Raw genomic sequence first — 27,305 nt, forward strand, 5'->3', positions numbered from 1 at the left:
TCTCACACTCCATCACCCTTCCAGGGAGAGGCCTTTCTTGAAAAGAAAGAAAAGAAGTCTCTCCTGGGGTCAGGTAGAGGAGAAAAAAAATGAGAGAATACAGCAAATGGCATTCAGGCTCCTGAGACGGATGTGGACTCCTGTGGGCCTCTGCTGAATGGGAAGGGACCTCAGGACACACGTAGTGTCAAGAAAAGGTGGGGAGGGAGATACGCTGGGAAGCCCTCAGGGACATCAGTGATTCTCCAATGGGGACATGTGGCAATATCTGGAAACGTTTTGGTTGTCACAACTGGGTTGGGGAAGGGGCCCTACTGGCATCTAGCAGGTAGAGGCCAGGATCCTGCTCGACACCCTACAATACACAGCCCCCACAGAAAAGAATTATCCAGCTCCAATGTTAACAGTGTCAAGGTACAAAAACTGCTCTAAGCTAACCTTCCAACCACGTTCTGTTCTCCAAAGGCCACTTTCAGAGCACAGAGGTAGTCCCACAGACCTCTCCTACACCAATTCCCCCCAAAATTCCCTCCCCAAGTCTCATCTGACAGAACAACTTGGAGGCATTGGGACAGAATAAGAGAGAGGCGACACTTCTGGAGGCCCGCCACGAAAAGGCTCCCCCTGACCACTGACACACCCCGACTCCCACAAGGGAGGAATCCCAGACTCGGACAATCTTTGGTCAAACGGGAAAACATAAGGCTGAGCTGAAGGGGCAACCCTTCGACCCCACCTGCCTGGGTGGCCAAAGTTGGGGTAGTTTCTCTCTGCACAGAAGTCCACGCTCATGAACAGACACCGGGACCTCGCTCCCGGGGCAGCCGGGAGTGAAAAGTGGGCTGGGCAGGCAGATGGCAGCTTGGCGGACACAGCCCAGGGGAGCAGGCCCTCACTTGTTCTCGATCAGAGTCTGCACCTTGTACACGAGGTCCCGGGCCAGCTTCAGGACGTGTTTGGTGTTGTGCCGTTCGGCCATTTCTGAAAGAGTAGAAGGCAAGAGCTCATGAGCCTCCTTCTGTGTCCATTCTGGGGTCCCCCTCAAGGCTTCTGGGCAGGAGGGGGATCTCTCCTCCTGGCAGCCCCATCATAACCATCTGGCATCATTTCCAAGCAGAGACCTTGGGGTAAGGCCTGCCCCTTTGGACCCTGGTTTCCTCATCTATAAAATAGGGGTTACAACACTTTCTGTCTCACGAGGCTACTGTGAGATCAAATGAGAGATTGTGGGTTCACAGCACGTGCTTGAAAAAAGTTAGGTCTTCCCACCTACCTTGTATAAATACCACGACTAGGGACCTTTCAAGAAAGCAAAGCTGGGGGTGCCTGAGTGGCTCAGTCATTAAGCATCTGCCTTCAGCTCAGGTCATGAGCCCAGGGTCCTGGGATTGAGTCCCACATTGGGCTCTCCGCTTGGTGGGAAACCTGCTTCTCCCTCTCCCTCTGCCCCTCCCCTGGCTTGCGCTCTTTCTCTCACTCTCTCTCAGATAAATAAATAAATAAAATCTTTGGGGTGGGGGGAGAAAGCGATGCTGAGCACAGAGTCAATCCTAAACCTAGATGTTTATCATATAGAAATCATTTACTGGAAGAAAAAGGCACCAAGACCATGGTTCCCAAAATGGCTACCAAGGTACCTCAGGGTGTCATTGGTGAACTCATGAAACTGTGAGCGAGACAGAATGATATTCCACATCTGCTCAATACCTCACAAACCAGTAGTACAAGGGAGGTCACAAACTGGACTACATTCCTATCAGTGACTTTGTATCTTTGCAACACTAGGTTTTCTGCAAGCAGTTGAAGAAAGCAAGTTTGAGAAAAAGCAAAAGAATGTGAAAATCACTGTGGAATAAGAAATAAATGAAGGTATTGGTGTCCAATCTAGTTCTAAGGTTTGAGAAGCTACACAAGCCCAACAGGGGCACACATCCCATTAATTGTTATAGTTATTTAAGAGTGAAATAAAAATATTTTCTTGTGACTGTGGAAAAGATGGGATGGGGAAGAGAGATTTATTAATGAACCCATTAAATGCCACGTGGTTTCTTGAGTTGGATGGTGGAGCAAAAAAAAGGCATCACCTAAAAACCAAGCCAGGGGCACCTGGGTGGCTCAGTGGGTTAAGTGTCTGCCTTCAGCTCAGGTCATGATCTCAGGGTACTGGGATCGAGCTCTGTGTTGGGCTCCCTGCTCCGCAGAGAGTCTGCGTCTCCCTCTGCAGCTTCCCCTCCTCGTGCTCTCTCCCTCTCTCTCAAATACTAAAAATCTTAAACAAAAATAGGCAAAATAAAATAAAATTTACAGTTTAAAAATAATGTGCCGATGTTAACTTCTTAGTTGTGACAAATGTTCTAGGATCAGGTTAATGTAGAGACATTAGGGATGCCTGGGTGGAGGGTATCAAGAACCCTCTGTACTATCTTTTCAGCTTTCCTTTAAATCTAGTTATTCCAAAATAAAATGTTTGTTTTAGAAATAAAAATAAAATAATGTCTCTGGGATGCCTGGCTGGCTCAGTCACGAGAGCATGTAATTATTTTTATTTATTTTTATTTTTTTTTGTTTTATTTCATTCTTTAAAAAGATTTATTTATCTGAGAGAGAAGCACAAGCACAAGCACAAGCTTTCTTTGCAAGCACAAGAAAGAGCATGAGAGTGGGGAGGGGCAGAGGGAGAGGGAGAGGCAGGCTCCCCGCTGAGCAGGGAGCCTGATGTGGGGCTCGATTCCGGGACCCCAAGATCATGACCCAAACCAAAGGTAGACACTTCACCAACTGAGCCACCCAGGTGCCCCAGAATGTGTGACTCTTGATCTCGGGGATGTGAGTTCCAGCCCCACGTTGGGTGTAGAGATTACTTAAAAAGAAAATCTTAAAAAAAAAATAATAATGTTTCTGGGGTAAGGTCAAAGGTGGCAATTTTTTCCTTCTTCTTTTGCTTTTTTTTCAAAATCACCTCTAGTATTTATTTATTTATTTATTTATTTAAAGATTTTATTTATTTATTTGACAGACAGATCACAAGTAGTCAGAGAGGCAGGCAGAGAGAGAAGGGAGGAAGCAGGAAGCAGGCTCCCTGCTGAGCAGAGAGCCCGATGCGGGGCTCGATGCGGGGCTCGATCCCAGGACGCTGGGATCATGACCTGAGCTGAAGGCAGCGGCTTTAACCCACTGAGCCACCCAGGTGCCCCACACCTCTAGTTTTTAAAAAATGTTTAAGAAGTGATAATAGGAGCAAGAGCTTTCAGCTCTGGGCCCCTTGGATGAGCTACGCATATCAGCATGATTGAGTTTGTCCGTGTTGTCTCATTAACTGTCCCAACATCTCTGTGAGGGAGGGGTAAGTACCATTCTCCCCACCAAGGAATCTGGAGCCCAGAGACAGCAAGTCACTTGCCCAAGGTCACATAGCTCCCAGGTGGCTGGGATCAGAATCCATATTTGTTTGATTTCAAAGACTGTGCCTGTCTCACATCACTTCAAATGCCTTCCTGGAGCTGCTTTTGGGACCATCAACCCTCCAAAGCAGACACTTTTACCCCATTTTATAGATGAGGAAGAGACACTTAGAAAGAGGGGAAGTGACTTATCCATGGGCACAGCTGGTTAGTGGCAGAGCCAGGGTTCGCCCTGAGCCTGATTTCAACATCCCTGCTCCTCCTGCTAGATTCCTGAGAAAAATGCATTCTCCATGTTACAAGATGTCAACTCGTCCATCTGGAAATAGAAGCCAATGGAAACCCTCAGCCCCACCTTATCCCCTCCACCACGTGTCAATCTCAACACATCTCCCACCCTCTGAGGCCCCAGGAAGGGGCCTGTCAGAAGCCCTTAAGTCTCAGATGACACCCTGGTCATGTGGGTACCATTAAAGAATTTGATGATGTCCGTGAAGTCCATATTGTTCTCCAAGATGATGTCCCGGTAGACCTCCACCAGAGCCAGCGCGATGAAGAGGACATAGTGGGCGGATGAGACGTGTTTGGCTGCCCAGATGGTCTCCCAGACAGAGAAGACGTCATCATAGATGAGTTCTACCAACACACCAGCACGCACACACATGGGGAGAGGGTCAGCCACGGAGCTCCCGGTGCCACCCTCCCTCTGGGAAAATCCCAGGCCACCTGCACCCTGTGCTTCTGTCCTCGTGCAGCAGACAGCAGACAGAGCTCAGGTCAGGAGGTAGGAGACCTGCACTCCGCCCCTTGACCATGAGAAGCCTCAGTTTCCCTATCTGTAGAGAAGGCTGTGTGGACTGGGGGGTTATAAGTTTCCAGCTTCTGTGAGGGAAGGAACTGAGCATGGTCAGGTTTGATTTACACTGACCTGTCCCTGCTCTACCCCTTGACTGACATCCCCCTTTCTGCCTGCACCTTACGTCTCCTTTGGCACCCACGAGGTATACCCTTGCTTCTGCACACAGGCAGAGCTGGCTGCTGGCACTGGCACTGGTCAAGAAACAAGACAGAGCAATGGTGGAGAGCAAGGGTTCCGGTGTCCAGTCAACTCAGTCTGAATCCAGCCCCACCACTTATTGGCAAGGTGACCTTGGGCTAGTCACTTCCCCTCCACCAGCCTCTCCCTCTCCTCCTCCATAAGTGGGGTGAGGCTTGAGGAGAAAATACATAGAAATGGCTCAACACACTGCCTGGCATGTTGTTACATGTCGATTACATGTAACGAACATGTTATCACATGTTTATTAACACTTCCCTGCAGGGGAGCATCACCCCCACTTTGCAAAGTACCAGGGAGCTGGGCTATACCCCATTTCTAAGTCACATAGGCCACATGCCACATGGGGCAAGGCGTGCCTTGCCTCCAATAAGCAGCATAACAGAATGGAAGGGAACTAACTGGGCTTAGGAGGAGGACAGAGGGGGCCTAAGCTCCTGCCTCCACTGGTCCTACATTGGAATTAGATTCTTAGCCTTAGTCTCCTCATCTGTAACCATACCTACAGAGTAGTGTCATTGCAAACCAGAGCAGGTGAGCCAATAGTCAGAACTCGATAAACGGGTGTTCCTCTCTTCGTCTGGCTGTGTTCCGACACCCCCAGCCTCTCCTCCATGGTCCCTTTCTTCCCCTGAGGTTCTGCTGCAAAGAGCCTGAGAACAACGCCCCGGTTTAAAGTTAGTACCTCGCTTGAAATCCAGCAGGAACCAGCGGTAGCAGAAGTAGAAGTGGGTGTAGTCCCCGTTCTGATGCATCAGCTCAAAGAGCTCTGAGTCCAGAATCTGCCCATAGGAGAGAAGGTTGGCATCAGCCTCCTGGGAAGAGGCTGGCCGACAGGGATCCCCTGAATAGAGGATGACCCCCTCACCAGACACCACACAGCCCCTACGACCAGGTGGAGTTAAACAATGGGCAAAAGATTTGAAATGAAAACCGACCCAGCTCAGGTCAACTCAGTTGTTTCTCCAAAGAAGAGATGCAAATAAACCATAAAACCCATGAGAGAGGTTCAGCGAATTAGTCAGGAAAATGCAAATCAAAACTCTAAGGAGATACCCCTTCACACCCTCTAGGACAAGAATGGAGAATCAAAAGGACAGACAACGAAGCGTTTGTTGGGGTGGGGAGAAACCAGAGGCCCTGTTGGTGGCTGTGAGGTCACTGCCATGGATGTCACCAAGAGACACGCAGATGGATGGCCACGTGAAACCTGGACATGAATGTTCATAGCGGCACAATTCCCAAGAGCCCAAGAGGAGAAACAACCCAAGGGTCCATCAGTGAATGGCTGCATACACAAAACGTGGCAAAGCCATCCCGTGGGGCATCATTTGGCAATAAAAAGGGCACAGCCTCCCAACACCTGCTACCCCACGGATGGACCCCAAAAACTCGCCACCAAGTGAAAGCAGCCAGACGCAGGAGGCCATGTGTTCTGTTACTGCATTTCTATGAAATGTCCGGAATCGGCCATACGGAGACAGAGAGTCGACTAGTGGTTGCTGGGAGCTGGGGAGAGGAACAGATGTTACCGTGGTTCCTGGGGTTTCTTTTTGGGGTGCTGAAGATGTTCTGAAATTCGTGATGGTTTCACCACTGTAATTATGCTAGAAACCACGGGATTTGTATATTTAGAAAGGGTAAATTGCATGGTACGTGAATTATAGCTCAATAAAGCTGTGTGTGTGTGTGTGAAATATACCCAGATGTTACTTTGAGGAAAAGGACCAATACAAGCAAACATCTATTTTTTGGGTTAAATTCAATTAATTAACATATAGTGCATTATTATTTTCAGAGGCAAAGGTCAGTGATGCGTCAGTCTTATATAACACCCAGTGCTCATTACATCACGTGCCCTCTTAATTCCCATCACCCAGTTACCCCATCCCTCCACACCCTCCCCTGGAGCAACCCTCAGTTTGTTTCCTATGATTGATAAGAGTCTCTTACGGTTTGTTTCCCTCTCTGATTTCATCTTGTTTTAGTATTTCCGGCCTTCCCCTATGATTCTCTGTTTTGTGTCTTAAATTCCATATGAGTGAGATCATATGATAACTGTCTTTCTCTGATTGACTTATTTTGCTTAGCATAATACCCTCTAGTTCCATCCATGTCATTGTAAATGGCAAGATTTCGGGTTTTTGATGGTTGCATAATATTCCATTATATATATATATATATATGTATATATATATATATATATATATATACACACACCACATCTTTATCCATTCATCTCTTGATGGACATGTAGGTTCTTTCCACAGTTTGGCTATTGTGGACATTGCTGCTATGAACATTTGGGTGCACATGCCCCTTTGGATCACTACATTTGTATCTTTAGTGTAAATACCCAATAGTGCGATTGCTGGGTCATAGGGTAGCTCTATTTTTAACTTCTTGGACCCTCCATGCTGTTTTCCAGAGTGGTTGCACCAGCTTACATTCCCAACAACAGTGTAGGAGGGCTCCCCTTTCTCCACATCCTCGCCAACACCTGTTGTTTCCCGACTGGTTAATTTTGGCCATTCTGACCAGTGTAAGGTGGCATCTCAGTGTGGTTTTGATCTGTATTTCCCTGACAAGTAAACATCTTTTTAAGGGCCAGAGCCACGTCTTGTTCATTATGTAGCCATTGGGCCTGGCTCAGTGAGACAGAATGAAGTGGCATTGATTTGAGCTAACGGAGTCAGAATGAACTGAACTGAGTTAGACTACACGTGGCTGGTCTGTTGATGTGGGGAGCTCTGGGCTGAGGGGAAGAAGCTATATAATTGAATAGGACCAGTCATACCTGGATCAGCGACCTCATGTTGGCAAAGTGCGTGTCCATGGCACCTCCGTGGGGGAAGTTCTGGTTCATCCGCTTCATCAGCTCCGTGAAGCAGCTGAAGGCAAGGGCCTCTGGGGAAAGAGCACAGGAGAAATGGTCACCTCTGCCACTGCCCAAGGAACCCGAGCTCCCAAGGTGATCCCAAGGTCAAAGGCCCCGAGCTGGTTCATGAAGTCCACAGCCAGAGGAGAAACACACAGAGGAGGGAGAGCCAGTGTACCCCACTTGAGGGAATGTTCTTTAGTCTTAACCACATGCTTTCTACCCTTGAGGCGTTGAATAGCCTTTCTTTTAGCACATATAGGTCTCCTCTCTCTCAGGGCTCTTTTTGGCCAGGACTGTTTCTCAGGCTTCCCCTGTTTCTCATGACCTTGGAAGTTGCAAGGGCAGTTGCCACGTATTCTATGGGAGGCTTCTCTATTGGAATTTGTCCGATGTTTTTCTCACGATGAGACTGGGATTTGGGGTTTTTGGGAGAAGGGCCACATGGGTAACAGGCCATTTTATTTATTTATTTATTTATTTTTAAAGATTTTTATTCATTTGACAGAGATCACAAGTAGGCAGAGAGGCAGGCAGAGAGAGAGAGGGAGGAAGCAGGCTCCCCACTGAGCAGAGGGCCCGATGCGGGGCTCAATCCCAGGACCCTGAGATCATGACCCGAGCTGAAGACAGAGGCTTAACCCACTGAGCCACCTAAGCACCCCTTTTTCCTTTTTTTTTTTTTTTTTTTTTTTGGTAACAGGCCATTTTAATCAGATTGTGTTGTCACGGGCACCTGCTACCCACATGACTTAAGAATGGTAACGTTGATTTCAGTCACCTTGCTGTCGCAGAATTTGTCAGGTCTCTTCACCACAGCGTTTCTTTCTTGCCTGCACCTGCTTCTACACTGAACTTCTGCGAAGGAAGTCACAATGCACAGCCCTTGTCTAAGGAGTGCGGCGTTATGCTCCTCATTTTTTAACAGCCTTATGGAGATTCACACTGCAGAAAACTCACCGTTTTATTTATTTATTTTTAAAGATTTTATGTATTTATTTGACAGAGAGACAGAGCTCACAAGTAGGCAGAGAGAGAGGGGGAAGGAGGCTCCCTGCTGAGCAGAGAGCCTGATGCGGGGCTCGATCCCAGGACCCTGAGTTCATGACCTGAGCCAAAGGCAGAGGCTTAACCCACTGAACCACCCAGGAGCCCCAAACTCACCGTTTTAAATGTACGGCTCCAATTTTTAGTATAATTCTCAGAATTGTGTAACCATCCTCTAGAAAGTCAGAACATTTTCCTCGCCCCCAAAAGACACCTCCACACATCAGCAGTTATGGACCATTTCCCTCTTCCCCCAGCCCCTGTCAGCCATTAATCTGTTTCCTGTCTCTACAGCTTTGCCTCTTCTGGAAATTTCTAATAAATGGAACCATGCATTATGAGGAACTGCCACGCTGCCTTCTAAAATGTCAAACTTTTTTTTTTTTTTTTAAGATTTTATTTATTTGACAGAGAGAGACATGCAAGAGAGGGAACACAAGCGGGGGAACAGGAGAGGAAGAAGGAGGCTTCCCGCCGAGCAGGGAGCCTGATGCGGGCTAGATCCCAGGACCCCGGGATCATGACCTGAGCTGAAGGCAGACGCTTAACAACTGAGCCTCCCAGGCACCCCAAAATGTCAAACATTTTACAATCCCATTAGCAAAGTACAAAGGCGCTGCTGTCTCCATATTATCACTAACACTTAACAGTTTGCATTGTTTTTTTTTTTTTTAATAGATTTTTATTTATTTATTTGACAGACAGAGATCACAAGCAGGCAGAGAGGCAGGCAGAGAGAGAAGGAGGGGAAGCAGGCTCCCTGCTGAGCAGAGAGCCCGATGCGGGGCTCGATCCCAGGACCCTGGGATCATGACCTGAGCCGAAGGCAGAGGCTTTAACCCACTGAGCCACCCAGGCGCCCCAACAGTTTGCATTGTTTTGATTCCAGTCATCTTAGTGGGTGTGCAATGGTATCTCACTGTGGTTTTCATTTGCATGTCCCTAGTGATGAAAGATAATGAGCATCTTTTAATAGGCTTACTGGCCAACTATATGTCTATTCTGTTGAGAAATGTCTATCCAAACCTTTGTCCATTTTTAATTGGGTCATTTCCCTTTTTATTGTTGAATTGTAAAAGCTCTTTACATATCTTGGATATAAGTCCCTTATATTATACATGTGATTTGCAAGCATTTTCTTCAATTCTTTGGGCTCTCTTCATTTTCTTGAGGGTGTCCTTTGAAGCACAATAGTTTTTAGTTTGGGGCAAGTCCAATTTGTTTTTAATTTTCTCACTTTATTCTTTTGGTGCCATGTCTAAGAAACCACTGCTTAACACCTAAAGTCATTAAACCAAGGTCACAAAGACGTATGCCTTTGTTTTCCTCTAATAATTTTATTGTTTCAACTCTTATATTTGGGTCTATGGTCCATTTTGGGTTAGCAGTTTTGCATATAGTATGAAGCATGAGTCTGACTTCAAGCTTGTGCGTGCAGATGCTTGGTTGTTTCAGCATCTTATGTCAGAAAGACTCTTCTTTCCTCGCTGAGCTGAAATGTCTCGGCACCCTTGTCAAAATCACCTGATGTAAATGTGTGAGAAACACTTATTTCCAGACTTCCAATTTTATTGTACTGATCTACGTGTCTATCCTTGGGGAAGTACCACACTCTCTTGATTACTGTATTGTAGTAGGCTTTGAAATTGGGAACTGTGCACCCTCTAACATCTTCTTTCTCCAAACCGATTTTGCTATTCTTGGTCCCTTGCATTTTGAATTTTTAGGGTCAGCTTGCCCATCTGTACAAAAAATGCAGCTGGGGTGTTGGTAGGGATGGTAGTAAATTTGGAAAGAATGGCCAACTTAACACTGCCAAGCCTTCTGATTCATAAACATGAGGTGTCTTTCCATTTATTTAGATCTCTAACTTTTTAAAAAAATTTATTTATTTGAGACAGAGTACACAAATGTGGAGGGGAGGGGTAGAAGGAGAGGGAGTGAATTCACTGTGAAGACACCTGGGCCTGGGTTTGTCTTTGTCCGCATTCACATTTGTACAATCAGTGGTTAGGAAAGGCCTGGCTGGGTGTTGGGCACCTGGCAGTAAGTGTTGGCTAATATGGAACAACAAGACTTTTTATTTCACTGGGACCTTGGTGTGTTCACCAACAGGTCCTCTGAGCACCTGCAATGACCCATTCTGTGGAGTCACAAAATGAGGTTAACCTCCCCTCCTCTGCAGTAGGAAGAAAATTTGCGCCCCTGGACCTGGAGTGGGGAGGACATACTCACCGTCATCCAGGATAACCAGCAGTGGAGCCAGGAGGTCACACATGCCCTGGACATAGCCAGTCTCAATGTGCTGCCAGATGTAGCTACAAGAGAGAGACCAGGGGCCCAAGGATGGCACTCGCAACCCATCTCTCCAACCCACTAGTCTTCTCCCTCCTCCCTGGCATGGCCCCCCATCTCTCACCTGGGCCACTCACTCCTTGAGGTCCCACCTGCGTCCCCTGCCCCCGTCTGACACTCTTCAAACATCCTATTCTCAGCCACCACAATGGCCTTCCCAAATCTCAACTCAAACCTCCACATGCTCGCAGGTTCCCCGCTGCGACAAGACGATAAGCAAACTCCATCACTGGGGGTACAAGGCATTCAGCGTCATCCCCCAATCCATCTTCATGTCCCTGCCATGACCTCCTGGTACTTCCTCCTCTCTGGCACACATTCACGCCCCTGTGCTTTGCCCTAGCTGTTCCATGCCTGGGGTTCCCATCTGCCCCTTAATAATAAGAACTAATATTTACTGAGCATTTACTGTATACTCAGCCACTGAACATGTGTTGCACCATGAAGTTCTCAAAATAATCGTATGAGAAAGGTATTATCATATCCCATTTTACAGATGAGGAGACTGAGGCCCAGAGACATCAGTGACATGCATAGAGTCATATACCTGCTAATAAATGGCAGAGGCAGGATTTGAACCCAGGTAGCCTCACCTCAGAGCCAAGTGGTTTCTTGAGTCTCTCCTAATTTTGCCAAAGCCCATCTTGAATGTCATCTCCTGTGAGGCCTTCCATGTTTTCTCCCAAGGCCATACCCCAGAAAAAGCTGGTCTATCCTTTCTTCCCCAGTACCTCTTCATTTTACTGTATTAAAGTTCCTTATATTTGTATCTCCTCAACTCAGTTTTGAGAGAGAATGATTGCTTAGGAGAGTGCAAAATTGAATAGTTAAGAGATAGTACTTATTAATAAAAATGCATTAGAGCAAGGGTCGGCAACCCCTTCCTGAGAGATCCAGATAATAATTACTTTCTGTTTTGCATGCCATATGTGCTCTGTCAGAACTACTCAATTCTGCAGAAGCAGTCAGATACTACATGAACAAATGGGCATGGCTGAGTTCTAATTTATTTATAAAATGGGGGTGGGCTGGATTTGGCCTGTGGGCTATACTACTAGTTTGTAAGCTCCTGAGTTAGAGTAGCATGGAGAGATGGCCAGGATGCATTCTCACGTGTATAAAGCAAGTTGTAGAAAACCCAGTATTAATCCCATATGGGTAAAATATAAAAAAGTTAAAACACATACACATGCGTGTGATATTACATTATATATATGATCTATTGTGTTATTTTACACATATAATACACAGATGGCTCAGGAGGATGTTTATTCAATTGTTAGCCAGAGTTTCTTCTAGCGGAGGGGGCATTATGACTGGAGAGAGAAGCAGTTTCTCTTTAGACCTTATGAACTTCTGGATTTGCTGGTTGATAGAGGTTTTTAATAAGCCCGAGTTACTTCCATATTTTAAGAAATAAGATATTCAGTGTGTAGTGAAAAGTAATAAGAAGCTCCAGGTCTTGGCTTAAGGAAATAAAGCACAAGATTCTAGAACCTGAGAGACAGGGGTATGAGCTCCTGTTCAGCCAACTGCTGCCACTGGGGGACTCGAGCAGTGTGGTAGCCCTCCACTTTTGTTTCCTCCCCTGCAGATGGGGTAACATTGACCTTACAGGCTTGCTGTGTGGGCGAGGCGTAACAGCCTTAGTATGGGGCTCAGGAGAGTGCCTGGCATACAGTAAGTGCTTAATAAATGCTCTGTTGTTATCATTGCTCTGGTTGTTACCCTATTGTCAATGTGGCCTGGCATAAACACCAGGTGGGCAAGGAGACAGCGGCAGAGGCTGCCGTCCGGCTGGGTTCCCTGTGCCCCCTGCATCTGCCACCCCTGGCCGTGCTCACAGACCTCCTCCCCTCAGCCACCTGCACATGATGTTCCGCAGCTTCTCCAGATTGGCGGGCGTGAAGTACCAGTAGTTGCGGTCACACCTCTGCACGTCCTTCTCGATGCGGTGCAAGTTCACCGTGTACAGGTCCAGGAGCTCTGGCTGCAGGGGGAGGGAAGGAAAGGACAGTTACACCCCCACTCCTCCCAGAGGTCGGATGCCAGAGGTTCTCCCTCTGCCCTCCTCACCCTCTCCTGCTGCTCCTGAAAAGCATCTCCTCTCCCGGGACCAGGTGGGTGTTTGATTTTGTTTCTGTTGTTGCCTCTGAAAGCCTCTTTTTACTTCGTACGATGAGAGTTCTTTGGCTTTTCCCCCTTCAATGAAACAAGACAACTCTGGAAGGTGCACAGACTAACTACCCATTGAGTGGATGAGGATTGTAACTAGCTGGAGGTGCACCCCCCCCCCCAATACCCGACAGGAAGAATGGAGGAAGCGAGCAAGAGTCCGGTTCTGGCCATACGCTGGACTTGCTGCCCTTGACCCTGCCTGAAAACAAGGTGCAATGATATGGCAAGAAAAATATGGGAACGTTTCAAGGCCAAAATTTAACCCACAAAGGCAAGTAAATACCAAATCTGGCTCTTGCCTTGAAGGAAGCTTCCAAATGGGCAAAACAGAAGCTTGGGTTGAATGGTTTTGGGGTCCTTGTACCCTAAGGTAAGGAATCGAATAAGAGACTCTCCTGCATTTAAGGTGGGACTCCCAAGGACCCAGATCCCTGGTAAGGGAAGCCTGGAAGAAAAACTAACATTTGGGGTCTCAAGGACAGCGGCCTGTCTTGAATAGAAGAGTCAAGTGAAATGTAAAGTATATCCCCCTGGATAATTAAGAGTTTCAGATCAGGTTTATAATGCACGTAGGTGTGTAACCCAAAAGCAAAAGTAAGCTCCCTGTGAAGATGGAGAAAAAAATCCCAGATGACAGCTGTGCATCAGGAGCCGTGGACCAGGGAAGGCCACTAGAGAGACTTCTCGAGACATAAACATGAACAGAAAACATCACGTGTCTGAATGTTCCAAGAGAGATTTAGACCACTGGCAGAGTTTGGAGGCTGGGGTTGGGGGTGGGGGGGTGAGCCATGATTTATATGCAGCAAATGTAGGAAAGGAAAACAGAGACAAGGAAATGAAAACGCATCTGGGGGAAACAAAAATTCTTTTTGTGGGAAAGAAAAAAATAAATACAGCTTCCTACGTGGTGTATACATTATTATGTTTTCTAGTGTGAACCATAAACAGTCATTTAACTAAAATTATTGTAACTGCAGTGGATGGATGGAGCTGGGAAGGTGCCCCTGGTGGGGTGGGGGTGCGGGTGTGGACTGTCTGGAATTGAAGAAAAAGGAAAAAAAAAGATCAAGAAGTAGCAGTACAAGGATGTTATTGGCAGACGTGGTGGTAAAGGCTAGATAATTTGGGCAGAGTAAGTCATTGCGATTGCCTCTGGGGAGAGCTCCCCGGGGGCGGGTGGGGGACACTTCTGGTTTCCTTATTCGGCCTTGTCTGTTTGACTCTGTCAACTATGAGCATGCATATCTTAGATAGAAATAACAAGGTTTTTAAAGGGAAATGGAAACACCGTGCCTGGCTCAGGAAACCTCCTATTCAGTTGACATCCTTTGGCTTGGATTTTCTGGCAAGAAAGCAAACTTGAGTATTTAAGATGCTGACTTGAGTGTACGCCAAGCGGCTCATCCTCGAGGCTGCTACGGACCGAGGGCTCACTGCACGTCAGGCACGGAGGACTGGACTCACTAATTCTAAGAACAGCCCAAGAGGGAAAGTACCCAACTGATGGGGAAACTGAGGCTCAGAGAGATAAAGTGACATGCCTCAGTTGGGATTGACCCTGGGACAGCTGGAACAGCACAGCCTGTGCTCTTGTCTTCCCTCCCAAAGGGGCTTCTCCAGTGCAGCCTCCGTGCTGGGGAAAATTGTAACAGACCAGAGATCGTGCTGGGAAACTGAGGCTTGTGGGACACGCCCACCCTCCCGTAGCTATTAGGTGAGAAACCTGAGTGTGGAAGAATCCTGGAGACTTACAGAGTAAGTGACGCCACTGGAAGACACAGGCGACGCCTCGTTGTTGGCGGACGTGGCCACGGCCAGAGAAGACAGGGCGGGAAAGAGGCTTTCCATCTCGGGCTCTTCTGAGAGGTTGTCTTCGCTGTCCACCTGGCTGTGCTTCTCCACCTCGCCGCCCCCCCAGCGCTCCATGGCGGCCCTCTCCTTCTCGGGCAGGGCCACGTCCATACTGCTGGTGAGGGACATGAACTCGTCCATGCTCTCGTTGGCGAGGAGGTCGCTCTCCAGGCTGTCCTGCACCGCCAGCTCCTCGCGGGGGGCCTCATCTCGAGAGGTGGTGGCCTCACTGCTCTGCCCATCATCCACGCTGCTGTCCCCGGGTCGACGCGCCAGGGGGGCGTTCCGCTGGGCGTCCATGACGCTGTCTTCTGTGCTCAGGCTGGGCTCCGAGTGCTCTGAGAGGCCCGAGGAGAAGTTGTGGGAAGAGGGATGGCCAGAGTCTGGGGAACAGGTGCCGTTCGCCAGGCTCCCATTGGGGATCTTGGGCTGTTTCTCCTCCAACCTGCCTTCTGCCTCCACCTGTTCCACTTCATCTACAGACTCAAACACCTGAAGACGAGGAGCACAAGAATGGAGAGACAAGGCTGTCCACTGGGGCACTGCTTCCGCAACGATCTAGATCTACGTCAGCAGGGGACTCATTCAAATACAGAACATGCATGTGGAATACTATACAGCCAGAAAAAGGGGTAGGGGAGGGAACCAGGCATAATATGGGCTCCCGTTGTGAAAAATTAAAAAATGGCCTATTGTGTGGAAACACGTGGAATAATCCAGAAATAAGGCAGCATTGAAATTGCCCGAGGAATTAGCACCAGGGCATTCAAGTGGCAAGGAGTGTACTTTTCATCACACAAAATTATAGGTATATAGTTTTTTAGGTAAAAAAAAATAGTTAAAAACATAAGGAACAGGCTAAAAACAGCATAGTATATTCACGTGATTGGCTATTATGGATTTGTTTCCAGAAGTAGTTAGAGATGTGTGAACCACTATGGAAAAGCCTCCAGGATCCATCTCGAGGATTTATTTGTGGTTGTTTGTGTCCTGAGGTCATATCCTATCAAGGATATAAGACCACATTCCAAAGGAACATGAACTATTTTTTCACTGTGTCTAGGTCACCAATCTGATTTGCTGTTAAAATCACGTTTTTGGTTTTTAAAAATTTGACTCAATTGTTTTAAATTATGTAAAAAAAAAAAATGTACCTAACTCCAAAGTTGGAACTAGGAAACAAGGGATATTCAGGGAAGTGTAGTTTCTTCTCCTGTGCCCTCCTCTGATTCCTGTAGGTAACAATTCTTATTCATTTCTGGCTTATTCATCCATTGTTCTTGAAAATAGGTATATTAATATTAATATTTCCTCTTTTTATGCAAAAGGTGACATAGTAAGCACATTTGGGGGGCTTTGCTTTTTTATTTAATATCCAGTGAGATGAGTTAACATTTCACTGAATAAAATGGAAAGCTGTGGACCAACACATACGACGGCATTCATGTAGAAATTTTCAAAAATTACCAAACATTGCAATATATCCTTTATGTACTATATATGTATTTCTGTGTATGTACAGGCAGGCAGTGGGGGCTGACAGGACACACAGCAAAATGATGCTATTTCTAGGGAGGGCGAGTGGGGACTAGGAATGGTCAAAGCCAAATATAGCCTTCTCTGCAATATTTTAATTTTTTACAGGGAGAAGAGATTCATATATTACTTGTGTTAACTAAAAACTCCATTTTTAATGCTAGTATAAAAAGCTAAAAATCTTAAGTGACCTGTAGGTGATGGACACCCAATCCCTTCACTCCAGGTTGGAGGGAGTGGGTGGGTGGCGGGAAGGGAAGGATGGGGAAGGGGCTGGGCCTCCAGAAGGTCACCTGTGTGCTGCTGCTGGAGTCACTCTGCAGGCGGACATGCTGGCGGCCGGAACTGCAGCTCTGGGAAGACTGATAGAAAAAGGGGCCGAGAGAACAGGGGTGAGGCTGTATCCTGGCTCTGGGGCCCTGGGGGCCCTGCTCGCAGCTCAGGCAGGGATTCCCCGAGTGTGGTCTCATTTCTATTCCTGACTTGGGCAAGTCCCCTCAGGGCCTAGCCTCCTATTTGTACACTGAGAAGTGGGGGAGGTCTCCCTCTGCTCCCTGGAGCCTTTGGGGCCACACAGAAGGCACAGGACCCCACCTTTCACTCCTGCAACCAGAAAACCTTACCTTTCACTGCCTTGTACTTGACACTTCTGGCTAATATTTAAGTTTAACTCCAAGTGACTGGTTGGCAAAAATGGCTTGACTTTTTGTAATTCCGCTTTCTGTCGATAAGCTTTTGCCCTATGACTTCTAGTTCCTGCCTACCTGGATGCAGGGCTTGGCCCTGTGACCTACTTTGGCCAGTGGCATGTTAGCAATCTCGACAGGGCAGAGGTTTCACCAGCCCTTGTGCGTTTCCACTTTGTCTCTTTACAATCTGTGTTCACGATGAGAATGTGCCCAGCTCAGCCTGCTGGAGGATGGGACACGCGGAGCACAGCCCGGTCACCCCAGACATGGGACAGAGTCCAGCAAAGATCAACAAACCTTTCGGCTGACCAGGGACTGACAGCAGGTGCAAGAGTGAGCCCAGCTAGCCCTGCTCAGAAGTGCTCACCTGGGCCAGACCCATGAGTACACATTCAGTGCTAGAAGTCACTGGCTTTGGGTGGTTGCTTGCTATGCTAGGGAGCATGATTGCTGGCAACTGATGAGTGTACATCACTGGGGAAGAGAATCAACTTTCTTCTCAGCGCCTTCTTTGGGCCGCTGAACTGGAGGTTCTATGAGAGCGGAGAGTTCTGACTTGGCTGCTGGAGCGTTCCTGACATTTCAGGACATTCCTGACTGTCTCTGGCGTGCGGTAGGTACTCAGCGAGCATTTTCTGAATACATGAAAGTCTAGCATGTGCTGATTACACGCAAGTGCTAGGAGCTTTGCTGGCACTATCTCAGGTGAGCTGCACACAAATCTCCCCTATGTAAATGGTTGTTCCCATTCTATAGATGTGGAAACTGAGGCCCAGAAGTGAAGGTGGTTGCTTGAGGTCTCCCCTGCCCCCCAAGCCAGGAAATGGTGAGGCTGGATTCAAACATGGGTCTGTCCAACTCCATGGTCACCTCCCACCCAAACACTAGGGGTGACGGTTCCAGACACCCAGCTGTCACCATTCCTACAATAGCTAAACGGAGCAGATCCCGGCCTTTACTGCCCCCCCCGAACCCGTGCTCCCGGATGGGTGCCGCCCATCACCTCATTGCTGATGGTGGAGTCCCGGTGCATTATCTGGTGCAGGTGGCTGTCCAGGCTGGCCCCCGATGAGCACTTAGCCAAGGCAGCTGCGTGGGACTCCCGCTCCCTCTGCCTCACGATCGCCTCGCAGCCCAGCCATTCGGCCATGGTCTGTGCATAGCACGCATGAATCTGCTCATCCACCTGCCAGGGCAGAGGCAAGGTCACCCCTGGGGAGAGCCAGCCCAAGCCAGAAGAGGATACTAGCCCTGACCTGGGACCCTGAGCCCCAGAGACAGCCAGCCATCATTCATGAACAGCCAACAGACGTTAACTGAACAATGTGCAGGACACTGGGTAGGCCCTGGGGGTACACAAACGTGCACGAGGCCACTTCTTTCTTTCAATATTCCCTTCCTCCCTTCTTTTCTCCATTCATTCATTCATTCATTCACTCACACATTCAAATATCTGTGGAACCTCTACTCTGCCAGGCAGCATACTAAGCCAAGGGGGTACTGAAGTGAGAGAACTGTTTCTTTCCCTTTCTTATTAGCTTTTCTCCTTCTTCATTCATTCGTTTGCCCATATTTCGGGAATCACCTACAATGGGCTAGGTACCACACTAGGCATAGGAGAAACAAGATGAGCAGGGTGCCCCCTCCATCCATCCATCTACTCCCTCCACACATTTATGAGGGCCTCCCATGTGCCCAGTGCGGGGCCAGGAGCAGAGGATACAAAGATGAAAAAATCAGTCTCTCCCTTTACTCCTGCAATGGCCTTACAGAAGGGCTACAGATTTCAAGCATTTTCCGTGTGGCGGGAGAGCAGCTTGTATTGTTCCTGATACATGGCCCAGGGAACTGAGGTCCTGAATCTGCCAGGCCTCTAGCACAAGTGGGGGCAGACAGGCTGATCTAAGTAAGGGTGTGGAGGGACACGAAGAGAGGGCAGGGAGACTGCCCCATGACGGGCTGGGAGGGGTGGGGAATCCTTTATCTATTCAGGGCTTCCAGAGAGAGGCTCAGGGTCCACCCTGCCCAAAGGCCTGTCCTCTTGCCCACTGACCTCCAGAAGATTCATCCTAGCACATCTCCCCATTCCCACTGCCTTCCTAGACTAGGTTTCCGTGACCCTGCACCAGGATGACCCCAGGAACCTCCTTCCCAGGGCCTGCTTGTCCCAGCCTGGTCCCCCCCATGCACTTATCCCTCAACAGCCTCCTCTCTGTTTCCCTCCCAGCCCCACCTCTCACTGTCATCCCCACCTTCCTGTCCTTTATGTTCCAGCCACCATGCCCACCACACACTTCCCGCCCTTCCCACACAAACCCACAGAGATACACTCCCACACTGCACCATGCATGAGTCTGCCCAAGGGGTTTGCTCATGCTGGCCCCTCTTCCTAGAGGGCCTTCCTCACCCCCTTTGTCTGGAAAGCGAGCAGGGAGCCTTCTGCCTGGCACTGGTGCCTCCCACGGACTCTTACAACCCCTGGGTTTGCCTCCATGTGACTCTGCACATTCACTAAACTGGCAAGGACCTCGTCTAACGCACCGCTGGGTCCCCGGTCCCAAGCACAGGGCCTGGCACCCCGGAATGCTGTTCCTGTTTGCCAGGAGCCCAGCAGGCAGGGGGTGAAGCATGGTGGGGACCTCCTGCTGTTCCCTAGACAATTTTAGACAATTCACTGGCACGGGGTCTTATCATACAGAATCACAGTGTGGTTTCTATTTCCAGCTCCCCTTTAAGTCTTTGGGTTACGGGGAAGGTCAGTCTGGTGCCACAGTGTCTTGAACACCTCCTTAAACACTTCATAATCCTCGTTTCTGACCATGAGAGAGCAGGCCTCAGGCAAGCTATGGCATCTATGTGGGACTGAATTATGCCCTTTCATCATATCCTATTTATTTTTTTGGTTTCCTTCTATTATGGCAAGTCATGTCAGTTTTCCATTGATGGCAGGGATATCAAATATCTTTTTCAATAAGCTATACACACAGTGAGTCAATTTACTGACAAATACACAATAGCAGAGAGGGCACATGGGTATGGAATGTCAAATACCACCAGATTTTAAGAACTTAGTCTGAATAAAAGAAGGGAGAATCTCTCAATAATTTTAATATCGATTACATGCTGAAATGGTAATGTACTGGGTATGTTGGGTTAAATAAAAATTTAGTATTAAAATTAATATCACCTTGATGAAATGATGTAGACCTACCAATACACACACACACACACACACGTGCACATGTGTGCACACAAGCATATGCACACATATACACACATGCACACACACATGCATGTGCACACACGTGAAAACACAAACTAATGCAGAAGCTGGTGAAATCCTAGTGAAGTCTGCAGTCAAGCGAGTCCTATTGTACCAATGCTAATGCCCTGGCTTTGGTAACGGGCTACTGTTCTACATGATGTTTCCATTGGGGAAAGCCGAGTGAGGGGTATGGCAGAACCTCTTTTGTTACAATTTTTGTAATTCTTCGTGAACTTATCATTTTAAAAAATATTTATGGGCATCTGTTTCTTTCTACTTTTCAAAACGGGACTACTACTAACACATTCACTGAACAATTAAGATGAACACAGGCGCCCCAGGTGGTATCAGCTAAAGATGGCTCACTGCGGGGTGGTATTAGATCAATGGAACAGAATGGGGAAGCCACACTAATGTGCCCAACTGATGGCTGACAGGGGTGCAAAAGCAATTCAGTGAAGGAAGGATGCCCTTTCTGTCAAATGGTGCTGGAGCCACTGGACATCACAGGCCAAAAAATGAACCTTGACCAAAACCACCCACTATATACAAAAATGAGCTCAAAATGGATCTCAGGCCTAAATGTAACACGTGAAACTACAAAACTTTGAGAAAAGAAACACAGGAGAAAATCTTTGGGATTTAGGGCAAACTAAGCAAAACGTTCTTAGACTCGACACCAAAAGCACAGTGTATATGAGGAAAAATTGATAAGCTGAACCTCATCAAAAATTTAGAAATTTGTTTTGCACAAGATCCCATGAAGAGGGTGAAAAGACAAGACACAGACTGGGAGAAAATATCTGCAAACCATTTATCCAACAAAGAAGGAATATCTAGAGCATATAAAGAACTTCCAAATGCAACAGTAGAAACCCAAACAATTCAGCTAGAGAATGGACAAATGATGAGAGCAGATACTTCACCAAAGATACACAGGTGGCAAGGAAGTGTGTGCAAACATGTTCAGCATCACTGGCCATTTGAGAAATGCAAATTAAAACCACAATGAAACATCATTTACACCTGTCTAGGTGGCTAACATAAAAAAATAGCAACAAGACCAAAACTCCAGGCGGGATGCATGTGTGGCTCACTCGGATATTGCTGGTGGGACTAGAAAATGGTTCAGCAGCTACAAAAGCTTGACAGTTTCTTCTGAAATGAAGCATGTGTACCGTGTGTCCCAGCAATTGTACACTTGAGCATTTGATGATGACTAATGCTCCCACGAAAATAGGAACGTTCACTGCAGCTTTCTCAGCAATAGCCCAAATTGGGAAACAACTCACCTATCCACCAACAGGTGGGTAGTCACACTGTGATGCACCCAGGCCATGAATACCATAGAACTCTTGGCCATAGAAAGGATAGACTGCCAGAGGATTATGCTGAGTGAAAATGTCAATCCCAAAAACTTATATACTACGTGATCCCATTTATACAACATTGTCGAAATGACAAAATTGCAGGAAGAAAGAACTGAGCGGTAGTTGCCAGGTGTTAGGCTGGGAGGTGTGGCTTAAAAGGGGTAACATGAGGACCCTGTTGGCACCAGAAATGTTCAGTATGCTGACTGTGGTGGTGATAACACACACACACACGTCAATGCCCTGATTGTGATATCGTATTACAGTTTTATAAGATGCCACCATTGGGAGAAATTGGATAAAGGATACACGAAATCCTTCTGCATTATTTCTTTTAACTATCTGAATCTATAATTATCTCCCAAAATAAAATTTTAAACAATGGTATCTGTAGCTTGCATCGCTTTTCTAGGGAACAGCCATGCCCTAGAGCTTCCTGGCTCCCCCATGCTCCCCTGCCCCATCTTGGTCCAGTATGAAATTAGAGCACCCCCAGCCCCACGGCCCCTGGCTCCTTTAGTTGTCAAAGACCCCACTGCCCATCAGGGGTCACCAACCTCCTTCCGTTCTGTTTCTGTCATCCCAAACTGGTAGTGGCCCAGGAGGAAGGGCCACACGGCCTTGCGGATCTCTGGCTGGATGCCCCCATAGTAGATAAGGCGTAGCAGCTCCTGTTCCTCATAACTCTGTGGTCAGTGGGAAGAAGGAAAGGGTTTGGTCAACAGAAAACCAGAAGGAGGGCTCTGTGAGCTGGCAGTCCCATTTCTCAGACCTGGCCTTTAGAGATCATGGTGTGAATAAGCAAAGCTGTGTGTACCAGGATATCCACCCTGGCATCATATGAGAAAACCCCCAACTGCCCACTGATAGGGAAACAATGTATCCCTACCTGGGGATAGGTAGGGATGGAGGTGCATCCATGAGAACTGACACAAAAAGATGTTCAAAGTATATTGTCAACTGGAAAAAAAAAAAAAACCCACCAAGATACAGAACGTATCTAGCGTGAACCCATTTTTTGCAAAAAACCCCAAAAGGCCAGTATAGAATGAATTAGCATTTCTACTTAATTTTTAGTCAATTTTGTGCATTGTGTTGATATGGCAACATTATCTCAAAAGTTTTTAATCTTGACTCAGCACAAAGAAAATTGTTTAAAAGTAAATCAATCCAAAATGAACATTTCCGGCTGGTTCTTTACGCACTAATAATTTCTGTGCATACTAGGATGACTTTAACAACTATCTGCTGTATTGTCCAATAGATTTACCCTCTTTTTAAGAACTCATTTTCAGGGGCACCTGGGTGGCTCAGTGGGTTAAAGCCTCTGCCTTCAGCTCGGTCATGATCCCAGAGTCCTGGGATTGAGCCCCGCATCGGGCTCTCTGCTCAGCGGGGAGCCTGCTTCCTCCTCTCTCTCTGCCTGCCTCTGCCTACTTGTGATCTCTGTCTGTCAAATAAATAAATAAATAAAATCTTAAAAAAAAAAAGAATTCCTTAAAAAAAAAAAAGAACTCATTTTCAGGCAAAGGCTTTGCAGTTATAATTAGTCAGGCTAGGGGACCAGCAGTTCCTATTTGTTCATGTTTCTGTGTGTGTGTGTGTCTGTGTATGGAAAATACCAATGACTACTAGAAAGCTACTCTGAAGGGTAGTAGGGTTGTTTCCTCCTACGTCTTCACATTCCAAAATTATAAGCATATTTCACATTTTTTAAAGTAAGCTCAATGCTGAACGTGGGGCTCGAACTCACAACCCTGAGATCAAGAGTCACCTGCTCTACTGAGCCAGCCAGGTGTCCCACTGATATCCCATCTTAATGATCATCTTAGATGTACCCAACCATAATGGCAAAACCAGACATTCTTTTGCTTTGTTGGAAATTTTAATTTGTATTCTGCAGAAAGCCTTGTCAAAGCTAGTTAAAAATCAGAGAACTATTTGTGGCTGAGGCTGTAAACTCTTCATCAAAAATCCACCTGCGTGGGTCCTGGAACCCACAGCTGGATTCCATTTCCCAGCCTCCCTTGCAGGTAAGGATGGCCACGTGACTAGATGCTGGCCAATGGGATGTGACAGGATGTCATATAAGCCATTTCCGGGCCAGAGCTTTAAAGAAGCAGCTGTACTCCCTTCAGATTCTGCATTTCCCCTCTGCTGCCTGGAGGCAGATGACCATGAGGCCCTGGAGGATGGTGGCACCATGAGACTGAAAGACCTCAGAACCTCTGGAGGGAAGACAGAGGCCTACTGGTCAGGAATGCCCACCTAGGACTCCTCCGTGAGCAAGAAATACACCCCATGATGTCAAGCAACTGATAAAGTGTGGACCACTTGTTACTGCAGCTCATTCCACCCTAATACAACAATGCAACCGAGAAGGGTAAAAATATGGCCAGTTTGTGAAAGGGTTGTGAAAGTGTTAGACCAAAAAATATTCATTTTTGACTGACTTATTTTTTTCAACCAACTTGTCCTTAGACTAGTACCTCCCAAACTGGGGAGATCACTGGAAATGTTTGGGGAACTTTCAAAAAATATAAATTCTTGGGCTCTAGTCCCAGAGATGCTAAATCAGTAGTGCTGGAGTGGAGCCCAGAAGTCGATAAATCTTTTGAATTCCTCAGGAAATGTGCACTCTCCCCGGCCACCGGGGAGAGTGACTTTTTTGAGAAAGTAAGTTGGCATATCTATTTAAATTTTAAATGCACATCAATCAATTTAATTTCTAGGAATCTACCCCTGAAATAAAAGCACTGGTCAGAGTGATATGTGCTTATAAAGATGTCAATGGAAGCACTGTTTGGAATAATTTGTAAAAAGAGAAAGAGTCCAGATGTCTCTCATTAGGGGAAGATTTGAATTAATTATGGGCTACTCATCTGTGATGGGCTAAGGTGTTAGCATTCAGTACTTCACCTAGAGATCAGAAAGACGTCTTTGATATAAAATGAAATTGCTGCTTAAAATACAGATATAATGTCACTTCATTTTGCAGAAATAAGAATTACAGATATATCTATGTAGATTTATCTATGAATGTATAAGCACAGGAAAAATATGTCAGGGTCTCGACATAACTGACACTATTCATTAACTCGGGGGATTAGAATCAGGGCACTGCGGCAGGAAGAAGGTACATAAACAATTTTTGTCCTCTACACCTGCATTCTTCATTATTTGAGTTGTCACCGTAAGTAGGCATTCAAGTCAAACAACCCGCCTGCTTATCCAGGTTTGGGAACCAGTTTGTTTTTCCCAGAGTCCCCCAGTGTTCCCAAGTTAATGCACAGAATAGCGCTTTCCCCAGCGTGGGGAAGCCAGGCCGACCCAGGTGCTCATGGGCCTGGCCCTCCCCAAGGCCCCAGGTGGGAAGCACCCAGTGGAGTGAGCCATCGTGTTCATCCCTCGGAGGTATCAGTGATCTCTTCTGAATGCCTGTTCCTGAGGGCGGTTCGCTTAGCATCTGTCAAAATGGATTCTGCCTTCCACACCGGCCATGGGAGGCACTTTTCCAGCAAAGGTCCCTGGGGCCCTAAACATTCCAGGGACTTGTTCCTTATGCTCTCCTACCCCCCAGCCACCCCCAGTTTCTTGAGAGAGACAAGATAAGCGTATTGGCCTACCCAAGGTTCACGGAAGTGCGGAAGTGCGGCAGGGTACAGAAAAGTTGACTCAGCTTGTTTCCCAAACACTTGGACCCTGACACTTTTTTCAAATGTAAACACCTTCCTTGTGGGGATATTTGCTTTCTAATAAGTCTTAGAAATCTGTCTCCAGGTAGAGCATCTAATGGAAGGATTGTCAGGCCCTGAGGCAGAGATGGAAGAGTTCTGCAAGGTGGTGGGCTTTCCTGAGCCCACCAGCCTTCTCTGACTTAGCTACCATTGTCATTCTAAGTAGTTCAACTGTACTGTAGGTCCCTTCCTGCTGAGAACTCACAGCCCCTCCTGCAGCACTGAGCATACAGCTGGTGCTTAATAAATGCTTGAAGAAGAATTCATTCTTACTCCTAGACAAGCATGCATACTTTCCATCCTCCTCGATCCTCACCCATCTGGGCAGAAGGGGGCTATGGGTCTTGGAACTCTCAAGAAGGGAGGGACCTTCAGTCTGGGTATGCAGAACCCAAAGGTATCCTAACAGCTTTCAGTCCCCATAACCAGGTGGGTCTCCTGCTCAGATGACCAGATGGTTCCCCCACTGGCTCTGCCCCACCGCTGGCCAAGCCAGGCCAAGCCTTACCGTGCTGTCCTGAAGGTACTGCTTCCAGATCCTGGCCGTCAGCCCGCACCCAGCATCGCAGGGCGAATCCGGAGACACAATCATGTGATTGACCAGGGCTGACAGGTGGGTCCTCACAGTGGACAGGTGTCTGCAGTAGGCAAGCCCTAGTGAGGGAGGGAGGGAGAGTGCCATCATCTACCATCCAACCCACCTTGCCTTATCTCATGGATCTCAAAGCACTGCCTCGCCCACAAACCTTGTGAACCCTTGTGACCTAGAAAGTCCCATCATCCTTCTCTTCCAGACAAGCAAGAAGCTCTGAGGGGCAAAAGCCCTTGCTGGCTTGACTGCTTAACAGTTGTATGAGCCTGGGGACATCTGATCATCTTCCTCAGCCTGGGCCAGGAAGCCAAGGCATTACCCGGAAGCCAAGGCATTTAAGCCACGGGCAGGAGGCAGGGAAGGGGCAGCAGGAAGGAGGCAGGAAGTGATCCCACAGGCTCACAGTGCCTCTGGGTGCTTCCAATCCATCCCAGGAGAGAAGGAGAACGGCAGAGGTGGAGACTCTTTTTCAAAGTGCAGCCAGATAAAGAAGGCCCTGAGAGATGCACCTGATTTGCTTTCAAAGATGGTTCTGCACTCTTACAGGCCACCAACCTGCTGCCCTTCACCTACTATGCCCTGGGCACCCGGAAGGCACAGTGCCTGGTACACAGGAGGCCCTCAGCAAACGCCGGCCTGTGTTTGCTCTGTGCCCCCTCCCTCTGGCTCTCCCTTATTAACTCCCAGAGAGGACCCTGGGCCATCTGGAGCCTGAGGACTGGCCCTACCAGCAATGAGGAGGAGGAGGGAGAAGAGGAAAAGGAGGGGAAGGACGGAGAGGAGAGAAAAGGGGAAGAGGAGGAAATGGCTAACACTTATACAAGCACATGCTACATGCCAGGGAACTGCCCAGAGCTCACATCCTTAACTCACTAAATTCTCATGACATATGGAACAGGTACTCCTACATTCTCCATCTTATACATGGGGAAACCGAGGCACAGACTTTTTCTGTCTCTTGGCTGGATCATAATGCTAGGAAGTGCGGAGTTGGGATTGGAATCCAAGCTGCATAGCGCCAGAACCTGGGCTCTCAACCCCCATCAGGGATGAGCCATTGAATGTGTAACACTGTTCGAGATGCATCTGGACCCCCAGCCCCTCCTCCATGAAGCCCTTCTATCTGGGTCCCATAAATACTTGTCCAGGACCTGCTCCATGCCAGGACTTGCATTAGGCACCAGGGATCGATGAAAACAGAACAGGCAAAAACCTTGATTTTGGGAGCTCACACTCTCGCTGCCCCTCCAGGGGCTTGGGCACATGGCTGGCACTGCTGTTCTCCAGGCCCATGCAGGATATAGCAACACTTTTCTAGAATCCCTGACAACACACGGGTTTTCTCT

The 27,305-nt window shown here is 47.6% G+C and overlaps 1 protein-coding gene across 1 annotated transcript in view; it reads right to left on the minus strand.

Moving 5' to 3' along the window:
- Nucleotides 1–892: 892 nt before the first annotated feature.
- Nucleotides 893–27,305, minus strand: part of SGSM1 (small G protein signaling modulator 1) — a gene marked incomplete at both ends in the record, with an annotated part of 83,938 nt that continues 57,525 nt past the window's right edge. The window contains 11 exon segments of the mRNA XM_080821626.1: nucleotides 893–981; nucleotides 3,870–4,037; nucleotides 5,144–5,240; nucleotides 7,256–7,365; nucleotides 10,619–10,701; nucleotides 12,604–12,728; nucleotides 14,672–15,262; nucleotides 16,600–16,668; nucleotides 17,999–18,181; nucleotides 22,188–22,316; nucleotides 25,876–26,021. Of these exon segments, the coding sequence (XP_080677752.1) occupies nucleotides 893–981; nucleotides 3,870–4,037; nucleotides 5,144–5,240; nucleotides 7,256–7,365; nucleotides 10,619–10,701; nucleotides 12,604–12,728; nucleotides 14,672–15,262; nucleotides 16,600–16,668; nucleotides 17,999–18,181; nucleotides 22,188–22,316; nucleotides 25,876–26,021 (1,790 nt within the window).

Source organism: Martes martes (genome assembly GCF_963455335.1).
Source record: "Martes martes genome assembly, chromosome: 13".
NCBI classification, from domain to species: domain Eukaryota; kingdom Metazoa; phylum Chordata; class Mammalia; order Carnivora; family Mustelidae; genus Martes; species Martes martes.